This window comes from Myotis myotis, unplaced genomic scaffold (genome assembly GCF_014108235.1).
Source record: "Myotis myotis isolate mMyoMyo1 unplaced genomic scaffold, mMyoMyo1.p scaffold_m19_p_6, whole genome shotgun sequence".
Taxonomy (NCBI): domain Eukaryota; kingdom Metazoa; phylum Chordata; class Mammalia; order Chiroptera; family Vespertilionidae; genus Myotis; species Myotis myotis.
In genome coordinates, this window is record NW_023416368.1 from 54,329,961 (window position 1) to 54,353,575 (window position 23,615).

Below are 23,615 nucleotides of genomic sequence, written 5' to 3' on the forward strand. Positions count from 1 at the left end.
CCAGGGCTGGGTATCAAACTTGCAACCCAGGCATGTGCCCTTGACAGGGAATTGAATTCAGTGCGCAGGCGGATACTCTAACTACTGACACTGGCCAGGGCAGTCATATTTTTAAAACCCAATGATAATTCTTTAGAAAATAGAGTTGACCCTTGAACAACATGAGTTTGAATCTCACAGATCCACTTACATGCAAATTTTTTCAATAAATATATACAGTACTGTAAATGTAATTTTCTCTTATGATTTTAATAGCATTTTCGTTTCTCTAGCTTACTTTATTCTAAGAATCCTATATAATCCTATATAATAAAAGGCTAGGGACCATAAGTGTAACTGGAATGATCGCTCGACCAGTCGCCATGAGGTGCACTGACCACCACTCGGTCCCTCCCATCCCTCATCTCCCCTACACCCCCACCTCTGCCTGCAGGCTAATGGGGAACCACAGGGAAGCGGGTGGGTGGCAGGAGGACCCGGCTGACCGTCAGGCCACTGGGATCCACAGCTCATCCCCAGCTGCTTGGGGGCCCAGGACGGCAGGAAAGCGAGTGCTGGTGACTTCACCTCCATGCACGTGGCTGGGCCGGCCGCTGATGGAACGCGTTGCCCACTCAGGGCTGCTCACGTGGGTGCTGCTGCTGCTGCTGCCGCTGCTGCTGGGAATTGTGGTGTTGACGGAAGCTGCAGGGCACGCCTGTGACCTACCTGCCCCCAGTGGCAGAGGCGGCATTTGGCCTGGGGACTGGCGAATGGGCAGATGGCCCTGACTGCAGGCTAGGCCTAGGGACCCTACCCGCACGATTTCGTATGCTGGGCTTCTAGTACAGTATATAATACATATAACTTACAGAATATGTGTTAATTGACTATGTTATTGGTAAGGCTTCTGGTCAATGTTAGGCTATTAGTAATTAAGTTTTTGAATAGTCAAAAGTGATATGTGGATTTTCAACTGTGCAGGGGGTCAGGACCCCTAACCCCTTCATTGTTCAAGAGTCAACTGTACAAATTACCTGCTTTGTAAATGCCTATTCTTTGGAAATAACTATACTATGAGTATATATAAAACAAAACACAAACAAGTAAGCCAAAGAGAGAGAGAGAAAAGCCTTCATTTAGTTTTATAGTATGTTTAAAATAAGGAAAATACACACTATGAAAATAGCTGTGGCCGCCCAGCAAAAGGTCCCTCCCTCAGTTAAAAAGTTAATTCTTTAACAGCTGCAAGAGCTGCTTGCCCTCCTGGCATATGTTTGAGCAGAGAGTTTATTACATGAAGCACGATCTTATTGGCTATGCAAGGTAAATAGTCTCATTAAGAATGTTTTATGAAGAAACATTACTGTTCTAACAAGGTCAAGGGGTGAACAAGGCATGAGAAAGAGTCAAAAGACAGTGACCCGGAACTAGACCAAAGCACCCAGCTTAATTTACTGTGCCTTCCCAAGTCCAAGTGTGATCCTCAATGGGCTCAGGCTGAAATGAACTCCTCAGATGCTGGAGCACACGCCGGGCAGGAAACCGAGGAAGAGTCCCGTGCCTACCTCCCCCAACTGGCAAGTGGGCTAAGCAGGACCTACCCTTAAGAAACATTACATACATAATATATTATATTTCAGAGTTTACCCAACAGATATATTAAGAAGTTATTTACACTAGGTCATGGCATTTTTCTTTATAAAATTTTCAGCAGAAGACTCCTTAAATAAGCTCTTAAAGAACATCTAACAGGTAATGCTGACCATTTGTGTGCACATCACTTTTTAGGCCTGTTTCAATTACTGTTTTTCCCTCTCAGCGTTTGCTGCTACTTTACCGCAATGGTTTCCTCGTCTTGGCCCATTTAATTTTGTCCAGTGACCTTACAACTTGGACGTGTCTGAGAATTCTAATGCAATGAAAGAAATTGCCTAAATTCAATTTCATTTTTTTTTCCTGCTTAGCATTTGTGTACATGAGAAAGAAAAAACTATGGAGTGGAATGAAAAAATATACAGACTAGTTTTATCTCCAATACCAATTTTCTTCAAAATATTTCATACCCCTTAGCTTGATATTCTTTTGTAAAATAATTACTTAGAGCTTCATCATAGTTTTAATTTTTAAAAAACTTATTTAGGAATATATTTGATATAAAATAAAATAAAATTATAAGTCATGATATTTATATGAAAAGTAAATTGACTAGGTTTTAGTTGAGACTACCAATGTTGAGATTATAACTGAATGTTAAAAATTATTCAAATTTTTGCTTAGGTACGAAGAAGAACTGGTGAGTCAGGTAACCACACATAAAGTAATAATTCCATGAATTGATACAAAACTTATTTCTCACAATTTGTATGACACAGGAGATATTCTGTATTTCTGTGTACTATTACTCTAGTATTCAGAACATTTTCCAAAAGCAAGACAAAAGAAGCCAAGCAGAATGTTTAAAAATCTTCAGGTTAGAAGCTAACACAAACATCAAAAAGGATGTGTATAATAAGCACATGTTAATGAGTCAACAAGATGCCACTCATGTTGGGGGTGGGGAGGATGGTAATTAAGTAGGTCTGGGGAAAAAGAAAGGTCCATGTTTATAGATTTTATGCATTTTAAATAAATATTACTGCTTCTTATTTTACTCTATTTAAAAACTTTTTACCCACATTTTACTTCACTGACATTATTAGAACGAGTCTAACTTAAGAATTAATAGTAGCCAATGATGCATGTACTTGAAAAGTTAAGTTATTTTTCTAGGCTGGGATCTCTTCGGGATACAGGCTGACCTGCTCTGGAAACTCCTAGAGAAAGCTGAGCCAAACCAAATGGCTTTTTCTGACTCATGGCTTTTTCTCCTGCGTTTGCTTCTCAGGTTTTCATTCTAGCTTTTCTCTGTACACTGGGCTGGTGCTGAGACATCTTGAGGCACTCTGGTGATGTCCGATGTTGGCAGGTCCCAGGTCACTGCTGAGGAGGAACCTTCGCAGTGGTCTGGCGGTGAGCAGAGCCACAACCAGCAGACACTCTGCCTGACCTCTCAGCTCTGGTGAGAAGGGGGACTGCTGCCCCTCATGCGGTATTCGGCCTCCCTGCAAATGCCAGAGCTTTGGGACTCCCATAAAGCTAGTTGGGCACAGCAGGTTGAATAACATCCTTAGAAGAATATGGTTTCCATTTAAGTTTCAAAAGTATTCTTCAAATTTATATTATTTAGCTACATGAAAAAAAAAGGTCTAAGAGAGAATTAAGTTCTTAATAAATAGGATGCTAACTCATTAAAAAGAGACTTTTAGGATATATAACCATGAAATCCTTTTTACTTCTAGTGTTCTGCAGTTTTTCTTTCCCATATGGGATGGAAACAGATTTAGTTGGAAACAAATCAGCCCTCCATCAGAGCTGGGATGAGCTGCCCTGGGGAGTTCTCCTGGAGACGACTTGAGTACTTCAGGAAGGATAACTGGGCCATTTCTGAAAGTCTTTCTTTGGGGAAAAACTCCACAATTCACATTTAAGACACTGTTAATAATTTTCCATTCACAATAAGGAGATTAAACAATAACAGTTACTTGTTTCTTCTCACAAATTGTTATTAGTATTCTGCTTCTGTCCCAAAGATAGGTTTCCCTTCATTTAAAACACAGTCTGCTAGCGTGCTGCGATTTTAATACTTGCATACATAGCTCTGAAGAATGAGTGGTGCCTTTAAAAAAAAAAATGGTTTCAGAGAGGACAGGAGAAAGAGAGAGAGAGATAATATCACTGATTAAAGAGAATCCTTGGACGGCTGCCTCCTACATGCCCCCCGGGGATCGAGCCCACAACCAGGCATGTGCCCTGACTGGGAATCGAACCATTACCTCCTGGTTCATAGGTCCATGCTCAACCACTAAGCCCTGCCAGCCATAACCCATAATCATTCTTAATCTCCATAAATGAATGGGGATGAAATCCCTGTATAGAATTTTTATTCTTTTTTTTAAAATATATTTTTATTGATTTTTTACAGAGAGGAAGGGAGAGGGATAGAGAGATAGAAACATCAATGAGAGAGAAACATCAATCAGCTGCCTCTTGCACACCCCCTACTGGGGATGTGCCCGCAACCAAGGTACATGCCCTTGACCAGAATCGAACCTGGGGCCTCTCAGTCCGCAGACCGATGCTCTATCCACTGAGCCAAACCGGTCAGGCCTAGAATTTTTATTCTTTAATGGTATTTTGTTTGGGCCCATAGTTAGGATTAGAGATTCCCTTTCAGAATCAAATATTCTCCCTTTACAGATATGATAATAGAAAACAAAGATCATAAGACCATGCACAACATAATGATGCACTCTGTATTTGTTTTTTAGGTTATCAGGCTTAGAGCTTGTCTAAGCATTTTGTTGCATGACACACAGTAGGTGTTAAATAAGTGCCTATTGAATGAAGGGAAAGAAAAGTGCAAATAAATAAATATTATATGAATGCTTTGCTGACCTTGCATAACTGGTTGGATTACTGTGATGACCATTCTCTAACAAAGCTTTTAAGGGAAACAGAGAGAGAGAGCATATTAGGTTTCATTCCAAATGCCAATGAGCCATGCTAGTCTACCTGAAAAAAAGGCCAGCCAAGGCTCAACCCAGCCTCAGTTTGATAGCAGTCATTCTCTAAGAAGCAGCAAGCCAAGTCCAGACCTAGAGGGCAGGCAGCCCTATCACTTCTGACTCTGAGAGAGTCTAAAGAGAGATGGAAAAAGGAAAAGCTAAAAAGCAAGCAGCTTTTTACCTCTTTGACTTCAGAGAAGAAGCATACTCTACAGATAGAATCCAGGGAAGAGGCACTCTGCTGCCTCCTTAATCTTAGGATCCAGTTAGTATCACTGAATTAGACACATCAGCATGGGACACTTTTTGTGGCTGGAATGACAGGAAACATACTTGCCCTTGATCTTGGCCCATCCTTGGGGAATGGGCGGGGATGCAAAGAAAAGCTGTGATATTCTCCTGGCCCAAATAAGTGTCATCAATTCAACTTTAAAAAAAAAATTTTTTTTTAAAATTTTTATTTATTTTTATTTTTTCCCCTTTATTGAATAAGATATTACAAATGTGTCCTTATCCCCCCAATGTCTCCTCATCCCCCCAATCCTGCCCTCACCCCCTGTTGTCCACATCCATCACTTATGCTTATATGCATGCATACAAGTTCTTTGGCTGATCTTTCCCCCTCACCCCTACCTCCCCTGCTTTCCCTCCAAGTTTTGAGCAATTCAACATTTTGATAGCAACATTGTGAGCAGCCTTCTAGAACCAGAAGGGACGCTTCTCTCCCTCTCTCCCTCTCTCTCTCTCTCTCTCTCTCTCTCTCTCTCTCTCTCTCACACACACACACACACACCCCCACACACACCCCCCCCCCCATACAGTTTAATGTCCTCATTTTAAGTCACAGGAAATAAAGTTCTCAAAAGATAAACTGGCTTGCCCAGGATTCTCACTGGTCGAGATGGTATATGCACTCAGCCTCATCATTTCAAGTTTAATGGCCTGTTAGCAGTGCCAGGATCAGAATTTTTATAGAGGATCAGCTTAGGCAAACCCACGAAAACACATTTGGTCAATGAAACATTTGTTTCTATTTATTTATAGCAGGCTGGAAGGCATTAGATGGAAATTATGAGGGAGAGGCTAAAGACCTCTCTCTAGGCCATCTGACAACCATTTTAATATCTGTTTAATTTGGTGTAAACACAATGCCATCCAAATGGAATTCCAGCTTCCTCAAAATAGTTTCTTTAGGATTACCATGAGAAGTGATCAAAGTTGGATAACAAAGTTATCCATGACTCTTGGTGGCAAGCTGGTTAGCCGACCACCGGTGTCTGTATGACTGTGAGTGGTCTTACCTGTGTAGAAGGTCATCTACATTTTTGTAATGACAGTAGATATGATAGACCTTAATAAATGACACAATAACTACCATGTATTATTCTAATTTTAAATTTCAAGAGCACACTGAGTGACTGCTGCAGACCTACCAAAGCCCTATGATTCCAAGTCATGACATTATACAGACATTCAGTAACAGGTAGCATATGTAGGAATGGCTCCTACGTACCTAGAACTGCCCTCATCAGTTTGCCTTCATGATACAAGTACATAGCATTCACTACTATCTCCAGGGAGTTTTATGGTTCAGATGTTCAAAAAACAAATTTTTAATCTGTTATTTTCAGGGACCCACTATCAACTTGCTTCTTATGAGGAAGACATATCCTATTTAATAAAAGGGTAATATGCAAATTAACCATCACTCTGTCACAAAGATGGTGGCACTCATAGCCACAAGATGGGGTACCCAGTCCTCTTGGCCCCACCTGAGTCCTCCAGTCCCGGGGGTGGGGGCCACTGAGAGCAGGCAGCGTGAGCGGCCTGGTGGAATGCTTGCTTCATCTCCGTGCCGGCTTGGGCTGGCCCCCCTGGAGCCAGAGTAGACATGAACAGAAACAGTGGGGCTGGTCCGCAGCCTCCACGGCCAAGCGCAGGCCCGGAGAGGAGATGGTGTCCCGCCTCCCGTGGAATCGGCGCAGGTTTCTCCCGGCTCCCATGGAAGCAGTGCGGTTCCCTCCCACCTCCGGCAGAATGAATGTGGGTCCCTCCTGCCTCCCGTGGAAGCAGCACGGCTCCTGGCGGCATGCTGCGGGTCCCACCAGCTCCTGCGGAAGCGGTGGGCGGCCTACTGCGCGCAATATTGTGCGATGGGCTACTAGTAGTTTATTATAAAAAAGTAGGGGGAAGAGACTAGAAATTTGGGGAAGAAACACTTATCAGATATACTATGCTGCTAGCTGGAATACTTACAAGATCCAAATATGGTTATATATCATTTCAAAGCTTTATCCCTAAATACATATTATTTCTCAAAGTATAAATAATTATTAAAAGCCATGTATATTTTAAAGGCTTAATAAAAGTAATGATATAATAGAGTTCAACTAATAAAAGACCTAAAAAGTAAAGACAAGTACAGGGCCAGAGATTATGAAACAAAGACTCTCCTGCCAATTCTCTGTGCTCCATGCCTGGTCTTTCTTAGAATTATCTGGGGGCCACCCCAAATCTAGATATCAGAATATCTACAAATGGAGGCTGCAAGTCTTCATTTTTAACAAAGTCCCATGTGATGTCCCCCTCTGCATTCTTAAATAGAGAACCAACCTAAAGATTCTGAATGAGATTACAATAAGGGGGAGAGACAGAGAGACCCTGGAAAAAGGTTATGTTAAGAAAGATAAGGAGGTAGGAAGGGAAGGAAGGAGTTATAAACAGGGATAAAAGTATCTTCTACACCAGGGTTTCTCAAACTCATCATTATTGACATTCAGGGCCAGATAACATTTGCTGGGTTCTGTCCTCTGCAATGTAGAAGAATGTTTAGCAGCGTCCCTGGTTCTCTATTCCCTAGATGCTAGTAGCATTCCCCACTCAAGTTGTGACATCCAACAATATTTCCAGACTTTGGCAAATGACCCCCCTGGAGGTATAATGGCCCCTGGTTGAGGACCACTGGTCTCTGCTAAGGAAGTTGATAAAAAGAAGAAGCCTAAGATAGACAGATAATTAAATCCCTAGACTTATATTAAAAAGAATAAAATGAGAACTGAAATAAGAAGCATAATCATTATGCTCCTAAAGTGAGTTTCCTTGATAGCAGAAGTCATAAACTGGAAAGTGAGCTAAGGATAATTTAAAAACTTCATTTTCATCTTTCAGAATTTGGCATATTTCATGCAAAAATTTGTATTTCTCATAGCTCAAAAAGAAATCTTAAAATCTGGCAATATTTGCCTGTTTTCCCCAATGACAACACATGGCTGGAGCTGAGAGGAGCCCCTTCCCATAGATGAAGCCCTGAACTTTCCCCCTACGCCTGACAGGCGAATTCTACTAAAATCCCTTATATACGTCATCAATGTTGTAAAGGATGAGAACCTGGCCATATATTTGAAATTTACCTTTAGTTTCCTAGAAATCCACATCTCATGATCAGTGCCACACTTTTTAACTACAAACATAATTTACAGGCAACACAGGCATACACATACAGCCCCCTAGAGAAGGTCCCGAAGTTTGGTCTAATCGTAACTTCAGGTTTACAGTCCACTAGTCACAGCCAAGGACTGATGCTACCACACCCAAAGGGTGTATATACTGACCGACAAGTGCATATCCTGTATGTTATTACACTCATAAAAAAGTGAGTCATGACTGCCTGATTTCAACGTTCCCATGTTAAAATTCAAGCTGGGCTTCATATGATAGGCTTCCTTACTAAGCATCCATTAAGAAGAACATGTGTTCCTGTGTGAAACAGGGCCTTCCCAAAGGTTAATCTTTCTTCACCTGTGTTGCTGGCACTGTTCCCCAGGGTCGACTTCCTGCTGACACCACCTGGAGGGAAAGAGGCCCACACCCCTAGGTTTACAGCTCATTTCTCATTTTCGTAAGTTGCTCCCTTTTCCCTGTCTCATGAATGGTAGCCCTGCACCTAGCGAATGTCAGTGTTCAATTAAACATGATGACAATCTGAAAGAATTTCCAGGTACAAACTGTACAAAGTTAATTCAATCATGAATGTAGTCTGATCTGTGAGGAATGCCTGAGTGTGGAGGTGATGAGGGTTCAGTGATGTAGGCACCTATTTTTTTTTTTTTTTCACATGATGAAGGTCCTAAAGAGCCTCCTGAAGAACATTCTCCTTTTTCAGCTGGTGGGATTCTCTATTTCGCAGAAATAGGGCTGGAATATTGTCTTTGTGTTGATGGTCATGAACTCAGCAATGTTTATTTCCACTTTACTCAATGGGCCACCCAAACATGGGCTGAGCTTTTCTGTCAATCTTGATGAAGTTCTTGGAAAGACAGGTTCTTCTCCCACCTGGTCTGCATATGTCCTTTGGCTATGACCTTGGTTTACAACTGTTCTAGAGACCATAGATTCCACTAATTTTGTTAATAATCCTCTTAAAAGTGTGGCACTCCTCTAAGCTCTTCAACCAAATATTATTTTAATCCTTACTCCTTTCATTTCTTTTCATTACTTCCTGTTTATTTTGGAGGGTCATTCCTCCAGCCCTTTATAAGGTCAACTCATCCTAACTTCCCTTGATCTTGAACTTGATGCTTCACCACAAACCATCAGACCAGGGATAGCATTCCCACCTTAACAGCAGCAAGAGCTATCCCAAAATGCATGGCATTCTCCTATTCTGATGAAAAAAATGCAGTTACATAAGCATAATCCGGAAGTCCAAATATCACTTTAAATTACTCATCAACGAATGAAGAGATATACAAAACGTTGTCTGTAATATATTATCATTTAAGAAGTTATCAAATTTTACTATATTAAGCCAATATTAAGATCAAGACTCTCTTAGTTTTGGAAACTGCACCTTCCTGACGATGGAAAAATAATATTTATACATGAACTTTAAAAAATATCATCCTTGGACTCTATTATGGGACTACTTTGGAAACAAAGTCCATTATGCCTTTAGTAACTATATAACTAAACTTAAAAATTTTTGGTAAATTCAGCATAGTAATACATGAGCACGGTTTAACTTCATGTTCATTCTTTCGTTCAATAAACATTAAACATCTACTTTCTAAGTGCTCTAAATATAAATACAAAAGAATACCTCTGTTCCTGAGAAATTCAAAGACTACTTCGTAAGAAATAACTATAAACAAATAATTATAATAAAACCTGATAAGTGATACAATCGAGGCTTTGGAAGCACAGAAGAGGTACTAATTAACTTCCTCTAAGGAAGTTATAAAAAGCTTTATAGGAGAAGTCTTAATAAATTATATGCATGCGTAACACCTTAGGGACTGAAAGCTCTTCCCTCTGTGTAAGTCTGATCTGCGAGGAGTGCCTGACTGTGGAGGTGATAAGGGTTTTGAGGTAGGTCTGGAAGAGCTGATAGAAACTCAACCCAGGGGAGGAATATGTGGTCCATATAAGAACTGTGAGGACAAAGGCACAGCTGGAAGTTTGTGAACAAGACATCACAGTGGCTTTAGGAACAGGAGGGCTGGGGCAGGGATCAGGAGAGAGGGGGATGAGGTGACTGAGCAGACCACGGTCCCAAATCAGAAAGACATCCTAAATGCCAGCTTGGCAATATGTTTTCTTGAACATAGGTCATAGTATGATGGGCAAAATAATGGTACCCCAAAGACATTCCTCATCTCCAGAACCTGTGAATGTCTTGCCTTACAGGGCAAAAGGGACTCTGCAGATTTAATTAAGGATTTTCAGATAAGGTAATGATTCTGAATATATAATCATAAAGGTCCTTGTAAGTGAAAGATGGTGCAGGATAAGCAGACATGGAGAAGAGACAAGAGAAGCAGTGACAGGAGCAATGCATTTAATCTGGCTATGAAGATGGACGCAAGGAATGTGGGCAGGCTCCAGAAGACAGAAAGGCAAGGAAATACATTCTCTCCTTGAGACTCTACCAAAACAAAAAAATAAAACAAACAAAAAAACACAGCCTGCTGACACAATGATTAGAGCTCACAGGAACCCATTTTGGACTTCTGACCTCCAGAACTCTAAGATAATAAATTTGTGTTTTTTTAAGCTTGTAGTACTGTGTTATAGCAGCAACAGGAGGCTCATATCCATAGGAATATGATTGGCTCCCTCTCAGCCTTCCTATACCTGGTGCAAATGAGAGGCCTTTGCTGTGCCTGACGAAGGGGGCCCTGTGACTCAACCAGCAAGGCTGACTTGATAGAAGCTGCCCACATCACTGGGCCAGAGAAAGCTGTGGGCGGGAGAAGCTGTGGGCAGAGGGTAGGGAAAGCAGAGCAGGTGGCCTAACTAGTCAGTCACACAGGATGATCCCACAAGAAGCTCAGACTCTTTCAAGGGGAGGGGAGCAGGTAGAGCTGGAAAGGGGGAGGTGTGGGAGTTGAAATCAAACCAGCATTGTGTTCACTGCTTTATGTCCAGTCATAGGGTTCCACTTATTTTCAAATAACCTAAGGGGAGGCTTCTGATTTTATTAAAAAACTAAATAAAATATTTTTAGAAAAATCAATATAGTAGATATAAAAGCCTGTTTGGGAATAGGACATTCAGAGAGCCTTAGAGTAAATAAATAAAGTCAAATCAAGCTCTTTTCAGTTTATTTTGAATCTGTTTTTAACTCCAGAGTATTTTAATCAAATGTCTTACATAATATTGAAAGCCTGATAAGGACTTTGCTTTAACCATAAAACAACTAGAAAGCCAACAAGAGTGTCACCATTAACATTCACTGAAAAAGTGACCCACACCATCTACTGAGCAAGGATGAGAAATGGGTCCAGAGGCATTTACCCTGAAGAATAACCAGGATGGAGGAAGAGAGATCCATCCTGACAACTTGGGAGACACAGACTTCTCTTTTCCTTCTAACCCACTGACTGCAGGCACGAGAGAGGACACCCAGGGCGAGGCCCAGGGCCCAGGGCACCTTGTGTGTGTATGTGTGTGTGTGTGGGGTAAGGGGGATGGCAAGGTGTAGCCCTGGCACCTTTTTCTCTGCTCTCCCCTCTCACCACTGGATACAAATGTCTACACGCGTCCAGGGTATGAGGTAGGGAAAGCAAACAGGAGTGGGTACTCTTAGGGTGGCATTTCTAAATTTGCTTCCTCTATTATAACAGATCACAAACCTCTCAAGGGCCCCCTTCTTTTCCTGCTCAATGTTCTTTCAAAATTGTTCCCCACCCTAGGTTCCCACCCAGAAATGAAGGGTCATGGTCTGATACTTGTCCTCTCTGAGGATAAGGAACCACCTTCCTCTTTCAGCTTTGAACACTCTGCTCCAAATATATGCAGCATTTAAATGTATAGCTTGTCAAAGATACCTAACGGTATTGCATCATAACTATTATTGTCAGTAGGCTAAAAGCTAACCTGGTCCTTTGTAAAGCTATGTTGTATGGCAAGAAAACACAAATATATTAACTTAAAATATCATTTTTAGGAGACATCTCCTGATGAAGAAATACCAAATGCTGATTAGCGATTTCCTTGAGAAAAATAAAAATAACATTAAATAGGAAAAAAATTAAAACTAAAGGGCTTTTAAAAAAATAAACAAAAATGCTTTCTTATCCTAAGAAAACTGCTGCCGATGATACAGCAACCACCGGGTCAGGGATTCTCAGCTCTAGTGAACTCAAGACAACAGGTCGCACTTCGTGAAAGCCAAGGTGCCCACCTTCCAATCCCATTTACTGCAGGAGAGTCTCAGGGAGGAAGGCATCGTGAGTGTGCTTAAGGCAAAGCCCTGCCAGGCGCATCCGATCCCCAGTGAGAACTGAGAACAGTCCTACAGGGCCGCTTAACTGCACAGTCCCCCCAGGCTTCCCACCACTCTCAGGTGTAATCTTTCGAATGTGGCTTAAACTTTCTAATCTGACTCAACTTCATTTATCCAGACATATGAGTACATACAGAATGGAAAGGAATTTTTGCTCTATGGGATTTAAGTTTTTGCTTTAAAATACATTTAAAAAGTGAGCCAATTAACGTATCAAATGTTTCTAAGTAATTAACGTGTAATTCCTTTCATTTATATAGCAAATAAAGAGGAAACCGAGTTTTCACTGATGAATCAGTATAATTTTAGAATTAAGAATGGCTTGTTTTGCCCTAACCGGTTTGGTTCAGTGGATAGAGCGTCGGCCTGCAGACTGAAGGGTCCCAGGTTCGATTCCGGTCAAGGGCATGTACCTTGGCTGCGGGTGCATTCCCAGTAGGGGGTGTGCAGGAGGCAGCTGATCGATGTTTCTCTCTCATCGATGTTTCTAACTCTCTATCACTCTCCCTTCCTCTCTGTAAAAAAATCAATAAAATATATATATTAAAAAAAGAATGGCTTGTTTTGAAGATTGCTAGATTAAGAAAGCTATGTTAAAAGAAATCTTCAGTTACTAACATTAAAAAGATTATTCATATGAGTTTCTACTGGTTTCTCTGGTGGCTGCTGAAGATGAGTTCTGAAGTTTCTAGGGAAACAGTAGTTTGCTGGGGTGGATTAAAAATGGAAGGAGATGACAGAAAGCCAGCTGCTACAAAGTTACCTCCGAGTCGCAAGTCCTCCTTCACAGGGATTTCCTAGTATCTGTTACAAAAGTGGCAAGAGGGATGGACAGGGCATGCATTCCAAGGAGGTCAACCAGAGCTGCCTCAGTCTTCCTCAGACTACAGTGACTTTAAAAACTCTAAGGCGGCCAGAAATCTTTACAGGAAAGTTGCAATCAATTTTGGGGTGAGAATGTGAAGGGCTGGTTTTCAGAATCCAAGTTCGGGGAGAGGATTCTGTCTGTGGAGAGATGCTGGAGCTGGAACTGAGGTGAGCAATCAGGAAGGAGCCATGGCCTCTGCAGGACCTCACGGAGCAGAGCTGCTCCTTCTCAGACAATGTCCTACCCAAGTACAGGTGGATGCCACGGGCCATCTGATGGGATCAGTACACAAAGGGAGCAACCAGGATGAACCAACCAAATATCAGGGGACAGGGGCACAAAGAGCCATCCTGAGGTGCCACTGCCCTGTTTCTACAGATTCAAGTCAAGAAGTTGCCGATACCCTTCAAAAACCAAGAGAAAGGACTCAGGGGATTTGGGCCATTGTCAACTCTAAGGGTGAGCTTAAGCACCCACTTGCTAAATGTCCAATGCCTACATGGCTCTAAATACATTTCTTTGTTCTTAAAGATTAGATCTTTTAAAGCAAGGCCAGTGCCTGCTTCATCATCACTACACTGGCAACACCACACGGCACACCTGGAATTTCAGAGGCATGCCGTGATCGATGTGGAATTGATGAGTGAACACTTTTTAAACACTGTGACACCCTCCTATACAAATAAAATTAATCTCAGCATAAAAATTATATAGTAACAGAATGCTTATTTTCATCACTATTTAAACATATTTCAGATATGCTTTCAAAATAAATACGACATAAAACACTGAAGGAGGAATATAGAACAACTAGGGGCCCGGTGCATGAAGATTCGTGCACGGGGCGGGAGCGGTTCCTTAGCCCGACCTGTACCCTCTCCAATCTGGGAGCCCTCAGGGGAGCCCTCTCCAATCTGGGAGTTTCTGTCTGTCTTTGCAATCATATGAGTGAATTGTCTGAGACCCCCAACCCAGTTTGGTTTGTTGCTCACAGAATAATAGAAGCTTTTTTTTTTTCTTTGCTTCATTGGTGGAGATTTCCTGGAAGTTTTAGGACATCTTCCCTTTAATTTTTCCTAGACACTCTGATTTTACTTGTCTCTCATCTTTGCTTTCCCGCCATCCCCCACCGCAACAGTAACTTTCTCCAAGCTCACTTTGCTTTAGTGTCTAGGAGATCTGTCTGCCACCAGGACTAGATTCCCAGCATTCCTGGTGCTCCTTGTGCTCTGGGCTTCTGCTTCCGGGCCTGGGGCTGCCATCAGAACTACTATTCCCAGAATTCCTGGTGCTCCCTGCGCTGGGAGTAACTGAGGGAGCCAGAGCCCCCCAAGCCTCCGGCTCTCCTGCTCTGCTCTCTGCCCGGCGACAAAGGGAGCCACGTCCCCCCAAGTTGCCGGCTCTCCCACTTCTGCTCTCCGCCCGGTGCCTGTGTATACAAATTAACCTGCCATCTTTGTCAGGTTAACACATTGTATGCGGGAAACGTATTTATACGTTTTACGTTGACTGGTAGTAGAGCACGGGACACGTATTAATACGTATTTTATAGACTAGCGGTAGAATGTGGGTAACATATAAATACTTATTTTTATACTTTTTTATTGCTCTAAAGGGATGCTAACATGCAGATATATGAATTCCAAAGGACAAAATTTGGGTCTCTAACACATACAATGGTGAATTATGTATGTACTTCCACGTGTAACGGTAATCTATTCAACTGCGTAGAGTCATCCCTTCACACAATTCTCTGCCTCGCCACGCATTCAGTGCGATTCTAAGAAAAATAATTCAGTATACATTTTATAGTAAATCACAAAGTTTCATTGAAAAAAATATGTAAAACTAAAGTTATCGTAATTTTACTGAACGTTGCCATTTACGCAAAAAATTAGGAAAAATGGCCTGTGCCACCTGTTAGCGCGCGATTAAAAACTACCCGCAAACAATGTGTTAATTTGCATATTCACTCCTGATTGGCTGGTGAGCGCAGCGAAGGGATGGTCAATTTACACATTTCTCTTTTATTATATAGGATTACATTTTGGAGTTCCTTATTTTTATGATGTAACTCAGCAACTGCCTTTATATTGCTGTTGACAGATCAAAATAATGAAGCATCACATTCTGAAGAAGCTATTTATATTAGCTCTGCCAGTTCAGCTTTACAGAGCCTCTCTGTCAAAATGTAAATTATTTTTGAATCAGTAAATAAAGGGCTCAGAAAATATCTTGACTCTTCTTCCATCCCAATTTATTACAGAGAACTTTTACATTCCTTTTTTAATCACTGTGATGTCTTTTATAATTTGATAAATCAATAAAAAATTATTAAAATAATTTTCTTTATTGATGTGAGAGAGAGAGGAAGGAAGAGAGAGAGAAACGGTGATTTGTTGTCCTACTTATTTATGCATTCATTGGTTGATTTTTGTATGTGCCCTGACTGGGATCAAACCCAGAACCTTGGCATAATGGAAGACACTCTAACCAACTGAGCTACCTGGCCAGGGCTGATTAAAAATATGTTTAAAATCTAGTAAGACTGGGTTAGTCTTTAAAAGGTATGCTATCTGTTGCCCCAAAATCATCACTTTAAAAGACCCTAATTGTATTAAGTATCATACATATTTACTATCAGAGACTGAAGGACTGTTAGAAAGTTAGCTGAATGGTTTTCTGTACATGCTAGAGGTGAGAACAGAAGATTTATTGTAACATAAATAGCTGCCTCTCCCCATCTTCACAATCCCAGTATTTTACTGAGAAAATGGAGAGAAGAGGATATTTATTCAGAAAGCCAACACACAGCAGATCATTAGTCTCTAGATTTTTGAGTGGAGAAAGCCTGAGCTGTACACTCCCCAGTGAACAGGTCTGTTAACTGAAAGTAAATGAATTCAGAGATTATAACTTTGGGACATCAGAGTCTGAGGTAGACAGGACAACTGAGTCCTATAGGATAGGCAGGGAGATTTCCCCTCGAATGTTCTAAGATGACTGAGGGCGGTAAACCTAGGCAGCTTGCTTATCAGTGGTTCCTTCTCCTTTCCTAACATCTCCATATTCCTTACCCCTCATCCTCGATCTTAGGGAAAGAGAACAACTCAAGTATAGAGATATGCTCTATAAGAGAATGTCCACCTATAATTGGTGATTATAAAAAAAAGCTTAAGGTTTGCTTTACTCATGCTTTTTGAGTTTGGTTTGGTTTGTGTATTTCCAAAGTAGCCATATCAAAAAGCCTTGAATTCTAAAATAAAGCCTTAGTCGTTCTGATCCAAGAAGCATGAAAGGCTATTATTTTGCTTTGTCAATCTGCTTACTAAAAACTGACACCTTTTTCTCCTAAATATAGGGACAACTTATAACATGTGAATAAAAATCTGGGCTTGAAACAATTGCTGTGATTTAAGAATGCTCCACAGTGAACACATGACTAACTATTATGAGTTCATCTGGAGGTGCATCTATTATCTCTCTGACTGCTACCTATACTTAGAGCTCCTCTCTGAAAAATGGGGTCAACGTTTGTCTTGGCACAGGTCATAGTTTGTGCCACAAGGACCTACAACCTGGGCACAGGGACCTGGAGGGCAACAGAGGCAAAGGCAAGTGTTTGTTGGTATGCCCTGGAGGGCTCAACCCAGTAAGAAGCTCTATTCTGCAGTGGCCCACCAACTGGCCTGACCCTCTCTCGGGAAGTCTGAATGCAGGACACTGACATTGAAGCTGACAGAGAGAAGACAGTAGGTAGAAACAGGAGAGTGAAAACCTGGTGTAAGCAAAAGAAACCAGGTAGGGAGGAGAGAGCTCAGTGCAAAGAAGTAGGTAAAAAGAGAAAAAAAATATCGGAAAAATTCTAGAAATTGAAAACCTGTTGTGTTCTAAATGACCTCTCAGTATTTCACAAAATCTGCGAAATTAACAATATCCTTATACCCCCCCCCCCCCAAACTCTATCATCTGAAGTGACCTGAAAGAATCCTATCTAACAAAACGGGATATGCAAATTAACTGTCACTACATCACAAAGATGGCAGCGCCCATAGCCTCAAGATGGTGGCGCCAGTCCCTTCAGCCCAGCCAGAGTCCTCCAGCCCTGGGGGGGGAGGGGGGGCAGCCGCTGAGAGTGGGTAGCATGAGTGGCCTGGTGGAATACTTGCTTTGTTGCCGTGGTGACAAGGCAAATGTCCCACCCCAGCTGCAGAGGGCCTCTGGGTAGCGCACACACAGGGAGGGCTTCTGGGCCGCGGAGAGCCTCTGGGCAGTGGGCGCAGTGCGGCCAGGCCCTGCAGAGAACAGAGAACCTCAGGGAGTGGGCATAAGCCATTAGGGCTCCCAGATTGGAGAGGGCTCCCATGAGGGCTCCCAGATTGGAGAGGGTGCAGGTAGGGCTGAGGGACCCACCCCCCCCTGTGCACGAATTTCGTGTACCGGGCCTCTAGTGTAACAATGATGTGAAATGCCACGAACAAAACAAAACCAAAACCAAACAGCCCCATTATTTCACCTGAGAGTTAGGTAACAATTTTGTGTTACAGAGAACATCAGGAACTGTGTGGAGGTAAAAGGCTGCCGATGAACCAGCGACAAGAAAACTGAGAAAGTACAGCTCTGACTCTAGGTGTCCTGAGACCATCAAGGCCAAATAACAGGATATCCATAAGGTTGGGAAGTAAGACTGGGATGACAAATGAAAAAGTTAAAGGAAAAATCGAAGTACCAAAGAATATCTGAGGCCCAAGAAGAACATTTCAGCATCCCTGGGTTATGTATTTTAAAAGCCCCAAGAATGGCAGCCTGCTTGAGTCAGCTCTCTGAGGAGTGTGCCCACAGATGCATGCATTCTAGGGAGGATGGCCCTCTGCACAGGCCTGAATTGCTTCTGTTCTGAGATGTCACAGTCTTAGGATAAGAAACCAAATCAATTAGAATTTCAAAGAAAACAGATAAAAACCAAATGTACATATTGACTGCAAATTATAATCATAACAGTTAAAATTTGAAAGGAAGAAAATGACTTGGAATTGAAGAAATACAGAACATCTTTAAATTCTACCTGCTTTGGTACCAATTCTGAACTCTCCTCCATAAAATTTGTAGGGTAAAAATACCAGTTGCTTAATCCAATCATATCACTGTGACAATTAATACAGCGTAACTTATATATGGAGATTCTGAAAAACATAATTTCATCGGTTTATACAAATGTACTATTTCCCCCTCCTCTTTCCTGCTCAAAAGTCCCACTGAAATTCTTACTGCCTAGAAGCAAGAGGAATGAAAGGAAGAAAAAATATCTGGGGAATGGTATTTCTTCACAAAAGTCATTACACTTGGGCTTTCTAAACTTCTACAGACTACTGTATATCCTGCCTCAGGAGACCCTTAGAGATACAAAAATTGTTTTTTTTATTTGATTTCTGATATTAAACCTACGTTCTCACCGGAGTTGATCCTGTAATTTCTCTCACCAGACCTACACTGCCCGAGTTTTGCAGGTGACCAAGCCAACCAGTTGCAGCAAGATGCTGGCAGATAAAGCCAATTTCAAGTAAAAAGATCTTTCTCTCTGCGCTTGGCGTGTCAGTCATGATTCTGTCACTCTTTGGTCTCTGGGTCATTTGTTTTTCACTTCTTCATTTCAGTTTTTAAAGCATTTCACAGCAGGGGACTTACTGATGTCTCAATCATTTTATTCCCCACACCCCAAACACTCCTTCCTGTTCAGGAAAATCTACTCCTTTGGCTATTCGGATGTCTAATTCTTTACTTTTTCTAATTCTTTTAAGTTTTCAGCAGCACTATTAGTTATCTTCTGCTTCCCTTCTCTTTTGTCCAAAATTATGAACTCTATTTTCTTTAAATTTTGTTATAAAACATGTTCATATTATTCACAAACTAGAAAAAAAGAGAAGAAAAGCCTTGTCCATAATCCTCACTAACACAATCATTTTGTCTATTTTAGCATTTCTTTCTCATCTTTTGACTCACGTGAGTCTCTTCATGTATAGTTGTAATCACAGAATAACCAAAATAATTTTTTATTACTGGTTTTCCAGAAAGTATTCTATGTCATTATGAATTTTCATTGCTGTGATTTTATTGGCTGATTAATATTGCATTATGTTGATGACCATTAATCTAAATATTTTCCTCTCTTTGGTTCCATTCTTGTTAATAATGCGCAAGAGCGTCTGTTTCTTTGAATGACTCCCAGCATTTTAGCTTTGTGTCCCTTCAATTTTTAACCTAGTTGCCTTTTCTCTGCCTCCCAAAAAGCAACCTTGATGTCTGCTGTGGCTACTCCTTCCTGTATCTGACTTCCTTTTTCTTTCCACATGACATGTTCCATTCCAAGAGGAAAGGGTGGACCCGATCCGGCTACCCAATAAATCGAGTGGGGAACGTTCGGCCCACAGGCTGTGTAAGGCCCAAGAAATCATTTGGCCTGGCCCTGCCAAGGCATTAGGGGTGAGTTAATTAAATGCTTGACCAACGATAGCAGGCTAATTTTTTAAGTTTATAATTGTGTATGACCCGGGAATGGTATTATAAATATCTAGATGGCCCTCGGCAGGAAAAAGGTTCCCCACCCCTGCTGAAACGCTCCAGGTAAACTGAGTAAAAGTGGTTGCTGGGATTAAGGAAAGCTGCAGGTATGTGATGGAAGTATATTGGAACCAGAATTAGGATTATCCTGTGGTTCTGAAGTCTACATTTTTTAAAGCTACAGGAAGCAAGATTTTAATATTTTAGAATCTTCATTAAAGGAATGTAAAAATGGACTTCTTAGAATATCTAGTGAAAAATGAGACATGGGGAGGTGCTTTGAAAAAGTGGAAAGGCAACTGAATTAAAATCCTTTATAAAATTTTTTAAAAAATTAAGTATAGTTTGTATACAATATTCTATTAGTTTCAGGTGTACAATATAGTGATTCCACATTTATATACCTGACAATGTAATCACTGCAGCAAGTCTAGCAATCATCCTGTCACCATGACTACAACGCATTTTCCAGGTCTCTAGTGACAGGATCTTGAATTCCAAGTTTCTTAGCTGTAAAATGGGAGGCTTGGAATAGGAACGGAACAAAACAAAACAAAACAAAACAAAACAAAACAAAAACACCTCTAAGATCCCCTCTACATTCTATGGTCAAAGTACAGACAAGCCAGAAACACACCAAAGGACCAATTTTTGATCTGAGGGCCACTTAGCTTTTAGGCTGTGCTTTATATTTTTTAGGAGAATCTTTAAAAGACATGACTAGATCATGCTCTTCAGGATACTGGCATGTAACAGTAAAGTGACTCCTTCCTTTGGAGAAGGAGGTTAATGCTCCTGCATACAGAACCAGGACCTTTTTTTAGATCTCCTAATAGGGGCTATACTAAGAATGGCAGGCCCAGCTTGGGGCCAGAAAAGCTGCTATTTTCCTTTCCATTTCTCTGTTGACATGCTCACATCTCCTGCTATATTTTCCTTTGTATGCGGCCTAAAGCTCAGCAGGATTTTTAAAGAAAAGAAGAGTATTTGTGGGAGGAAGGGAGTGGATCTAGACAAAAGGGAAGAGGCACATTTATGGCTTTATTTTCTGAGGAATACAAACCTATCACTCTTTCCCCTGCCTCCACTTTCTAAAGGAAGCCTGCTTTGGAAGCATGGGCAGGATTACGCTGTAACCAGCTGACAGGATAGGGAAAATAGCATTTTAAAGTGTTTGGGACCTGTGAAGTCTTTAGAAGGGTTTGGCTAATTCTGCTCTGGGAGTCAGGATCATTCACTAACAGAAAATGCCTCCCCAGTATTACAGTGGGTGGTCATCTGCCTTATCCCCCAGAGGTGGCAGGGAGAGGGCTGGATGAGAAGGGAATGGTCAGCTCTGCTTTGCTGGGAAAGCAGGGGTGATACTGGAACATGTCTGAAAAGGTTTTAATTCACATTTTTATTTTTTATTTTAAAAATCACTTTGCATTAAAAGGTTAAACTTTGCATTACCTTTTAAAAAAATATAATAAAATGGCTAGCATTTCTTTTGGCCTAACTGGAAACTGAAAGAGAGGCTTCAGAATAAGTGGTAAAGGAAAAAGAAAATTACAACGTGTGTTACTGCAACTGGATAATTAGTAAAAGTTAATTATTTAATCCATGAACCAGAAGTGGTTAAATTATAACTTGACCATAAATAAAATACTACTTTCATAAATATTAATTTCCACTCTGTCCGTTTTGACTCACTACTTTCAATGATCTCAAGATTCAAAGCAAGCTTTCTCTCTATCAAAATAGTTTACTAAAACCAACCAGACATATCCCACATGTACAGAAACCAACAACAGATCACATGAATGCCGTGTCACATCCTACCAGACCTCTGATGTTGGACTTGACAAACTTGATTTAGAATTCCTTTTACAACCAGTGGCTATACAATTGTGCCATTCAGATGGTAAAGTATTAATCTCTCCTGATCCCCACTCACCTGCTCCAGAAGGCGATCTTTTGTGCCACACCTGCGATGATTTGGATTATTAGAACAAGGGAGCTGTGTGGTATACCAGAAACATCAGACCAGGAGCCCACAGATCCACCATCCAGCTTCATCACTTTACTGGCTGGGCATCTTTGGGCAAGTCACTTAACTTCCCTAAGCACATGAGGTTTACCATCACCAAAACATGGGGAAATACTGTCTTCCACATAATGTATGAAAGTGCTATAGAAATTGCAATGAGCATTACCATCACCCATCACACCACTGATTGTGATCGATGCAAGTGATAGATGAACAGAAACTTGGTAACTTGCCTGAGGTTACATGGTTAGAAAGTGGCCGAACAAGGGTTCCCAAGCAGGCATTCTGCCTCTTAACTGGCCTGGGCCTCTCTGGACCAGCCACTATTTGCAGTAATATTTGACTTGGCAATTAGTGGTGATTTCTTCGGTTCTTTTCTTTTATAGCTTCTCCGTTTATTAAATACTTAGAAAGGTCTTCTCTACTTGGAGAATATATATATTTTTAAAACCATGTTTTCTTTTGGTAATTCTGTAGTTATATTTCAAAGTTTAAATCTTTGAAATACCCAGAATTTATTTTGGTGGATAGTAAGAGTTTGGATTCAACTTTGTTTTCCAGATGGCTTCCCAGTTGTCACAATAACTTCTGTTGAATAATCTAACCTCTCCCCACTGATCTGAAATGCCAACTTTATTATACACAAAATTCTCATATTATTTGAATCTATTTCTTGACTTTTTGTTGACAATCAGTAAACAAATACACAGCCTATTTAATTACTGTAGCAGTATCATATGTTTAACCATTTGGGAGAGCTGGTTGCCCTTGTTATTTTTCTTTTCCAGAATTTTTCTGGCTGTCCTTTAGAAACTCAGAATCATCAACTGGTATTTCTGCTAGGATTGTGTTAGATTCATAAATTAATTTAGGGAAAACTGATGCCATTAGGAGGTTGAGTCCTCTGCTGAATAACATCCATGAATGTGTGTACTTCTGTGTTTGGTTCGTCTTTTACTTCCTCCCCACCTCTGTTTGGTGAGCTCCTATAACAGTTTAAAGTTTTGCTCATATAAGTGTTCCTTTATTACATTTACTCCAGGAGTTAGGAACGTATTTCTATATGGTTAATGTTATCACATGTGTGCATTATTTAAAGCAGATGTGGTAACAGAAACTGTTAGCTACAATACTTAGGAAGTGTCATTCATTTTTGTTTGGTTATGTGCTCTGTTCTTGAAACCTCGGCAAACTCAGGTGTGAAAACATCACTGGAACCAACGCCACATGACATGCTTCTTTTTAACTCCTGTTAAGACATACTTTTCTCCAAAAATGTTTTAGCATGAATACAGAACTTGTTAGAGTTTTGGAAATCTTTGCTCTATGTCAGTTCATCTTAAATTTTGGGAGTACATAGAGCCTAGTGGTATTATATTACAAAGTAACAATTTTTCCTGAACTAAAAACCACAAAACTTACCTCCCAAATTCATTCCGGCTTGAAGACATTTCTGAAGTCTGCAGGCAGGACAATTCTTCCGTCGAATCTTATCAATGATGCAATCATTTCTTCCAGCACATAAATAGTTGTGTTGCCCTGCATAAAATAAAATTTAAAAAGCAACTATTAAAACAAAGATTATTATACTGATATAAATTACTAACATGCATACTCAGCATACTCAGAATATAAAGTTTCCCTTTTCCTTCCTTGAAATCTCCTTTTCAAAGAAGCAGAAGAGAAACAGGATTTATGGGTAATACAGGCACAGGGATGGTCAGCTGAACACAGATGAGATTTTGGATTACAGATGATCAGATTAACACAACATTTGTTTATTTCCAA

General features: G+C 40.8%; 1 protein-coding gene across 3 annotated transcripts in view; it reads right to left on the reverse strand.

Annotated features, from left to right (window-relative positions):
- The window catches only part of NR3C2 (nuclear receptor subfamily 3 group C member 2), a 293,715-nt gene that overhangs the window by 62,189 nt on the left and 207,911 nt on the right, over positions 1 to 23,615 (reverse strand). For all 3 annotated transcript variants that reach the window (XM_036311917.1, XM_036311916.1, XM_036311918.1), the window contains one exon: positions 23,250 to 23,366. In XM_036311917.1, coding sequence (XP_036167810.1) covers positions 23,250 to 23,366 — 117 coding nt within the window. The remainder of the gene's footprint in view (positions 1 to 23,249; positions 23,367 to 23,615) is intronic.